Here is a 9,061-nt window from a genome sequence, read left to right as displayed (position 1 = left end):
AGCATGAGACGACAAGTGTTTGATGTGGAAGACATTAATGGAGTCTCAGATTGAAAATAAACTTTATTCCCTTGGAGTTTATGAGGCCGACAATCTCGACCTCAGTCTCAACATCTCCTTTCGTGCTGTCTGGCAAATATGCCCTACTCAAAGTATCTGCTAATAGCATTTTTCACCCAGGCAAATACACAACATTTATGTCATACTTTCGCAGCCTAAGTAGCATCCGCTGCAATCTTTTAGGTGCACTAAGGAGTGGCTTTTTGAGAATATTCTCTAGTGGCTTGTGATCACTCTGCACTGTCACTTTCCTGCCATAGGCATCCTGGTGGAACTTTTCCACACCAAAAACAATAGCCAAACATTAATTCTCCATCTGCGCATATCTTCTTTCGGTAGGAGTGAGAGCTCTACTACCAAACGCCACAGGATTGCCTTCCTGAGTTAAAGCAGCCCCTAGGCCAGTGTCTGACGCATCTCACTGTAGTGTCAGTTCCATATCCTGGTCATAATACTTTAACACCGGTGCCTTAGTTATTTTGTCTTTAAGTCTCTGGAACGCTGACTCTTGCACATCTGTCCATTCCCACATATTGTCTCTGTGTGTAAGTTGTCTCAAAACTTCACAGTCATCAGATAGATCAGGGGTGTCAAACTCAAATACAGAGTGGGCCAAAATTTAAAACTGAACAAAGCCGCGGGCCAAAGTTGAACAAATTCACCTTTTAATAGGGACCCAAACAAGTTTTGCATTGAATATTGAACAAGCAAGGCTTATATAACTTCATAGTGACATGCAAAATCCAGTTTCAAATAATAATAATTAAAAAATATCAATGGCATATCAAATACAATTTAAATAAAGATTGAATGCCTCTTTTCTATTTGCAGCCTTCTGAAGTAAATATCAACATTAACTTTTTCCACAGGCTAATAAATTTGAAAATAAAATAACAATGAATAAACCAACCATTCAGGACTTTAAACGGCTCAGTTTGCAACACACTGATCTAATCTGATGTGCCCAAGCCAGATACCTGCCATCTTTTCTTGGATGCTAGTGCATTAATGTCGGGGCTCAGGCTTTGAGCTGAGGCAACCTTCATTATCGAACGAAGGTGCACAGTCTTGGGGGCGTGCCTTGCCTTTAACGTCCTCTATGAGCTGTCGTCACATCCGCTTTTCATCCTTTCTAACATTGTGCCAGCTCAGTCAAGATATGTGCGGCTTCTGTGCGCATCCTTGACCAACAGCGATACAGGTTACACTGAGCGTGCACGTATAAACAACTTTAACACTGTTAGAAATATACGCCACACTGTGAATCCACACCAAAAAAAAAGAATGACAAACACATTTCGGGAGAACATCCGCACCGTAACACAAAATAAACACAACAAAACAAATACCCAGATCCCTTTGCAGCACTAACTCTTCTGGGACGCTACAAAATACACCCCCCCCCCCCACCCCCCCCCACCCCCCACACACACACACACGCACACACCTTGTAGCTGTTTATCAAGTATGCGTTGCATTCACTTGTGTGTGCGTCCAGAAGCCGCATATATTATATGACTGGGCAAGCACTCGTTGGACTGGGTGAAAAGCGGACGTGACGATTTTCGGGAGGGGCACTGAAATTTAGGAGTCTCCCGGAAGGGTTCGCAAGTATGAGAAATAGCGGTGAATGCGGTGTTATCGCGGCACCGTCGCTGTATATAATCGGTGAGCCAGCTCTAGTGTTAATTTGATATCGCCTCAATGGCCAAGTGAAATTACACGGCGGGCAAAATGTGGCCCGCGGGCCAGAGTTTGACTCCCATGAGCTAGACTCTCTGGCGGTGGTGTCAGAAAGGAGAAGTCTAGCAAAGCTCCCAGCCATTATGTACAACACCTCCCACCCACTACACTCTGACCTTGCGGGGAGAATGAGCACTTTCAGTGGAAGGCTCAGACTCCCAAAATGCAACACGGAACGACACAGTAGGTCCTTCATACCGACAGCCATCAGACTATATAATGCATATGTTCCTTTTTGCATACTTGCCAACCCTCCCGGTTTTACCGGGAGACTCCCGGAATTCAGTGCCTCTCCCGATAAACCTCCCGGAAGACATTTTCTCCCGATAAACTCCCGGAATTCAGCCGGAGCTGGAGGCCACGCCCCCTCCAGTTCAATGCGGACCTGAGTGGGGACAGCGGCGACAGTCTGTTTTCACGTCCGCTTTCCCACAATATAAACAGCGTGCCTGCCCAATCACGTTATAACTGTAGAATGATCGAGGGCGAGTTCTTGGTTTCTTATGTGGGTTTATTGTTAGCCAGTTTCATTAACGTCCTCCCAGCGCGGTAACAACACACAACAACAGCAGTCACGTTTTCGCTACCGTAAAGCAGTTTGTCTGCCGTAAACAGCAATGTTGTGACACTCTTAAACAGGACAATACTGCCATCTACTGGATAGCCTTCGGAACACTGAAATTCAAGTATTTATTTTATTTATATGTATAATAAAATAAATAAATATATACATATATATATATATACCTAGAATTCACTGAAATTCAAGTATTTATTTTATTTATATGTATAATAAAATATATATATATATATATATATATATATATATATATATATATATATATATATATATATATATATATATATATATATAGCTAGAATTCACTGAAAGTCAAGTATTTCATACATATATATATATATATATATATATATATATATATATATATATATATATATATGTATATATATATATATATATATATATGTATATATATACATATATATATATATATATATATATATATATATATATATACATATATATATATGTATGAAATACTTGACTTTCAGTGAATTCTAGCTATATATATATTTATTTATTTATTTTATTATACATATAAATAAAATAAATACTTGAATTTCAGTGAATTCTAGGTATATATATATATATATTTATTTATTTTATTATACATATAAATAAAATAAATACTTGAATTTCAGTGTTCCGAAGGCTATCCAGTATATATATATATATATATATATATATATATATATATATATATATATATATATATATATATATATATATATGTATATATGTATATATGTATATATATATATATATGTATATATGTATATATATATATATGTATATATATATATATATATATATATGTATATATATATATATATATATATATATATATATATATATATATATATATATATATATATATATATATATGAAATACTTGACTTTCAGTGAATTCTAGCTATATATATATATATATATTTTTTTTTTTTATTATTATTATTTTTTTATTATACATATAAATAAAATCGAGTTGGTGAATTCTAGCTGTAAATATACTCCTCCCATCTAGAGGGGGGGTTTACCCACATATGCGGTCCTCTCCAAGGTTTCTCATATTCATTCACCGACGTCCCACTGGGGTGAGTTTTTCCTTGCCCGTATGTGGGCTCTGTACCGAGGATGTCGTTGTGGCTTGTGCAGCCCTTTGAGACACTTGTGATTTAGGGCTATATAAATAAACATTGATTGATTGATTGATTGAAGTAGAGGACTTTTTTACATATTAAATGCAAGAAAAATAATTATTTTATTTATTACTTTGTTTTTGACACATTTGTCAAATAAATTATAACTGGCATCTAGTGTACATATTTACCACATTTACTTTAAGTTCTTTACATTTACATTTTTACCCAGTCCCACCCCCAACCACGCCCCACCCCACCCCCCACCTCCCGGAATCGGAGGTCTCAAGGTTGGCAAGTATGCCTTCTTGACTGCACTTAAATGTAGAGTATATGTAGAATATATTTATAATATTTATATATTATATATATAATATATTATGTGTATTATATTATTTATTATTATTCTTGTCTATTGTGAGCGAACTGTGGTGCTGAATTTCCCCCAGGGATCAATAAAGTACTTTCTATTCTATTCTATTGTCGATTTTTGTTTCATTTCTATCTCCAAAGTGTTTTGATACCAAAAATGTTTTCGCGATAAGGAGCACTTCAATTATGAGCCATACATGTAAAAAGATGAAAAGGGTCGCTAGTTATTTAAAAGGTATTTTATTTTTTAAAGTGCAGTTGTCGAACGGAAGTTGCAAACTTCTGGCGCATGCGCAAACACATCGAACAGTGGTAAAGCGGAAAGGCCAAGATGGCGGACTAAGCGACGTGGCTTTCCGGAGAAGTTTCACATTTACGATCTTATAGATTCAAAAAAAGCATCAAATACCTTAATTATTCACCTTTTCTTAAGCCCACGAAACATGCATTGAGTGTGGAGCGACGGCGTGTTATCTGAAGTGAAGATTGAAGACGTGATAGAAGATGGACGACTACTGCTATGCTAAGATGGCGACGTCCGGTAAAAGAGAACATGAAAGAGAATCAGCGCCACCAACGGAGAACAATCTGAAAAGCGAAGATGAAGGTGAGTGTGTTGCGTTCCCTCATTTGAAAGCTGTTTGAATTCCAAGCCCTAAAAATAGAACAAACAATGTTGAACAATGTAAACAAAGAACCTCGATCCAAAATGGCGGAAAGCAATGATACTTGGTGTAATCCTGCGTGAGTCCGCCTTTATTGACCGTGATCCTGTGTTTTGATATTTGATATTGATATTTTGTTTGTGTCTGCAAATTTTCTCATCCTCCGATACAACATGTACTAAAAAACTCTGCAGACACTTTTTGTTGAAATCATTTTTGAGTTTGTGGATAAAAACATTTTGTCCCCGAAATAATCATTAAACGTGTTTAATGTGTTGGTACACAATATTTTACAGTACCTCAAATTCAAACTGCACTTTAATGTACTTTTATTAAATATAAAACTCCACAATCGGGGCACCGCTCACTCAACATCATGCGCCTCGGCTCTGTAGTCACCGCCACACAGCGGCATTCAGATGAAAGAACGGTACCGGTACTTTTCAAAGGTGGTATAGTACCGATTTCAATTGATTAGTACCACGATACTTTATTAGTAGCGGTATACTGTACAACCCTACTACACACACATACAGTACATAGAAGAAAGTGTGTTTTTGTTGTTTGTGTCTTGCAGACGTCCAGCAGCTGATCGGGAATCCAGAAGAAGTTTCCCCTCAGTTAGGGGGGAGCTCCACTTTGAAGCAGGAGACTCCACAACCACCCTGCATTAAAAAGGAAGAGGAGGAACTCTGCATCACTCAGGAGGGAGAGTGTCTTCTAGGACGAGAGGAAGCTGATTACACCAAGTTTCCACTGAGTATTCTCTCTGTGAAGACTGAAGATGATGAAGAGAAACCACAAATAGACAACCTCTTAGCTCCACTATCAGATAGTGAGGCGAAAGACGAGGTTGAAGAACCTATGAGTAGGAAAACTGACTGTAAAGAACTTCCCCTTCAGCCTAAGGAGGGCAGCTCCCCTTTGAAGCAGGAGGCTTCACAGCCCCCTCACATTAAAAAGGAAGAGGAGGAACTCTGCATCACTCAGGAGGGAGAGTGTCTTCTAGGACGAGAGGAAGCTGATTACACCAAGTTTCCACTGAGTATTCTCTCTGTGAAGACTGAAGATGATGAAGAGAAACCACAAGTAGACAACCTCTTAGCTCCACTATCAGATAGTGAGGCTGAAGACGAGGTTGAAGAACCTTTGAGCAGTGATAAAGACTGTGAAGGTGATATGAGGACTCACACTGACAACAAACACTCTGAGTGCTCTTCAACGAAGAAAGGTAAACCATCTTTGAGCTGCTCAGTTTGTGCTAAAAGTTTTACTAAAAAGTGCCATTTGACTCGACACATGAGAACACACACAGGTGAAAAATCATTTAGTTGTTCAGTTTGTGGCGTAAGCTTTTCTGAAAATAGCCATTTGACTGCACACATGAGAACACACACAGGAGAAAAACCATTTAATTGTTCAGTTTGTGGCGTAAGCTTTTCTCAAAATAGCCATTTGACTCGACACATGAGAACACACACAGGAGAAAAACCATTTAATTGTTCAGTTTGTGGCGTAAGCTTTTCTGAAAATAGCCATTTGACTGCACACATGAGAACACACACAGGAGAAAAACCATTTAACTGTTCAGTTTGTGGTCATACTTTTTCTGTTAAGAGGAATTTGACTGAACACATGAGAACACACACAGGTGAAAAACCATTTAGTTGTTCAGTTTGTGGCAAAAGCTTTTCTGTTAAGAGAAGTTCGATTATACACATGAGAACACACACAGGTGAAAAGCCATATATGTGTTCAGTTTGTGGCAGAAGATTTTCTGTTAAGAACATATTGACTCGACACATGAGTACACACAATGGAGAAAAAACATTTAGTTGCTCAGTTTGTGGCAAAAGCTTTTCTTGTAAGAGGAATTTGACTGAACACATGAAAACACACACAAGAGAGAAAACATTTAGTTGTTCAGTTTGTGGCAAAAGCTATTCTATTAAGAGCATATTGACTCTACACATGAGAACACACACTGGAGAAAAACCATTTTCTTGTTCAGTTTGTGGCAAAAGCTTTTCTGTTAAGATGAATTTGATTGAACACTTTAGATCACACACAGGTGAAAAACCATATAAGTGTTCAGTTTGTGGCAAAAACTTTTCTTATAACAGCTCTTTGTGTCGACACATGAGAAGAACACCCTGTAGAAAAAAACATTTAGTTGTAAAACAGGAGTAAAATAAGCAATCAATAACCCCACTTAAAATGCAGCATGAGACACTGCACACTGATATAGTTCTGTGAAAATGATTGTCTTCTGTGCAAATGTAAAGAAAGTGAACAGTGTGTGATTTACTGCAATACTGTCAGTCTTTTCACTTTTTATTTGTGCTTTGTTGAAATTGTTCACACATTGCACAGCTTTTATTTTTCTATCAATACACATTATGTCTAGAAGACAGGAAGTAACTCAACACTCTTGAATAGTTTCTACCTCAGTTTGTATGGTTTGTTGAGTTAGCACAGGATTAATATGTGGAAATGACAAATGAGGCAGTTGATACATGGAATAGTTTTTATTGATGCTTTATTTTGTTTTTTGTTCAAACCTTGATGGGTTGTGACTTAAAGTTTAATTGCTTTGTAGAAACACTGAGATTAAGTATAAATTCATTGTGTTCTTCAAGGTGTTTTTGAAAATGTACCTTTTATTTCCTCTAAATTTTCAATTAACTTGAAGTGTTTTGTTAAGAGGATTATTTTTTAATATGTTCATTTTCAGAATGTGCTTGTTCTATTTTAGGTTGAAGTAAAATAAAGAAAACAATCTGAAGTTGTTGTAGTCGTAGTTTTAAGTTATTATGCCATGATTTTACCCGTGCCGCCCACGTGGAAATATATTTTCCTCCATTCGGCCACCTATCGCTAGGTAGAAATGAGCAGTTTCACCAACATGTTTATGTGAAACCATATTACTAACTGTCTGGTGTTTTACAGGATTCATGGAAGTTTATTGTCATACCAGCACACGATACACATGAGATGGCACACAATTTAGTAGCACGTGAACAATAGGATTGGTCCTGGTGGAGATCTACACTCTTAGTGCTTTTCTTCTTTATTCAGAGCAGGGGTTCTTAACCTGGGTTCGATGGAACCCTAGGGGTTCGGTGAGTTGGGCTCAGGGGTTCGGCGCAGGTCAAGACACGCCCGACTCATCGTGTAAGTAAAAACTTCTCTCTATCGGCGTATTACGGATACGGCAACAGCAGAAGTCACACTGATTTGCAGGTGTGTAATTGGTTGTGAGTTTATGCACAACAAGGTGATGTTCATGCACGGTTCATTTTGTGCACCAGTAAAAAAAACATGGTAACACTTTAGTATGGGAAACATATTCACCAATAGTTAGTTGCTTATTAACATGCAAATTAGTAACATATTGGCTCTTAACTAGTCATTATTAAGTACTTATTAATGCCTTATTCGGCATGGCCTTATTATATAACCCTGGCCCTAACCCTAACCTAATAACTCTAAATTAAGTCTTTGTTACTTAGAATATGTTCCCCTTACTAAAGTGTTACCAAAAACATATAACTTGTCTTGAATTAAAAAAAAAAAACAACATTTTATTTTTCACTAAAGAAGGGTGCGGTGAATGTGCATATGAAACTGGTGGGGTTTGGTACCTCCAACAAGGTTAAGAACCACTGATTTAGAGTAATGATTTGACTTTCTAAAGGCTTTTAACTAAAACAACTAAGTAGGTTGAAAATTATGTATGTTTCTTGTATTATTTAAAATGTATGATTTTTTTTCCTCGATGTATGCCCTTTTTCTGGTTTGAACAACAGCCATCGAAAAAGTCTGTGCACGTGCTTGTATATATATATATTTTATTTTCAAAGAGTATTTGTCGATTATTTGATGTTAGATACAAGATTAAAATGCTTTTATTTTGAAAAATAACTGCTGTGGTGTGGGAAACGGAAGTTGCTGGCTTCTAGCGCATGCGCAAATGTACGTAAAGCCAAGCAAAAAGACGAAGACTGCATGCTATGGTTGTTCGGAGATTCTTCGAATTCACGATCTTAAAGTCATATGATTCACAGCAAATATAGCAACAAATATCTCAATTGGTATTTTCCAAAGCCACGAAACGTGCATTGAGTTTGGAGCGATATCTGAAGTGAAGATTGAAGACGTGATAGAAGATGGACGACTACTGCTATGCTAAGATGGCGACGTCCGCTAAAAGAGAACATGAAAGGGAATCAGCGCCACCAACTTCCAGCAAATCACCAACGGAGATAAAGACGAAAGATGAAGGTGAGTGACTTGAAGTTTTGTCGTTAGAAAATTATTTCAAGCCCTTAAAAAAGAGACATTTGCCGACCTTGTTGAAGAATGTAAAGAAAGAGCCGCCATGATTGTTAGCTTGAAGAAGGCAGTGGAGTTCACATCAGAGGAGATGAAAGAATGCAAAAGTCAAATTTAGAAACTAAAAGCAAAACAACAACTCTGTTAGGCTCGTTTGGTGTGTTTTT

The 9,061-nt window shown here is 37.2% G+C and overlaps 1 protein-coding gene across 3 annotated transcripts in view; it reads left to right on the top strand.

Annotated features, from left to right (window-relative positions):
- LOC133632483 (gastrula zinc finger protein XlCGF57.1-like) overlaps window positions 1-9,061 on the top strand; it is a 73,356-nt gene that overhangs the window by 46,884 nt on the left and 17,411 nt on the right. Inside the window, exons 1-2 of one of the 3 annotated variants that reach the window (XM_062024925.1) lie at window positions 4,283-4,501; window positions 5,137-7,210. In XM_062024925.1, coding sequence (XP_061880909.1) covers window positions 4,399-4,501; window positions 5,137-6,749 — 1,716 coding nt within the window. In that variant the 5' untranslated portion in view covers window positions 4,283-4,398 and the 3' untranslated portion in view covers window positions 6,750-7,210. Of the gene's footprint in view, window positions 1-4,282; window positions 4,502-5,136; window positions 7,211-9,061 lie in introns of those variants that run through there. The other 2 variants (XM_062024926.1, XM_062024924.1) reach the window with 2 other exon arrangements.

This window comes from Entelurus aequoreus, linkage group LG17, assembly GCF_033978785.1.
Source record: "Entelurus aequoreus isolate RoL-2023_Sb linkage group LG17, RoL_Eaeq_v1.1, whole genome shotgun sequence".
Lineage (NCBI taxonomy): Eukaryota > Metazoa > Chordata > Actinopteri > Syngnathiformes > Syngnathidae > Entelurus > Entelurus aequoreus.
This window is presented reverse-complemented; position numbering and strand designations above follow the sequence as displayed.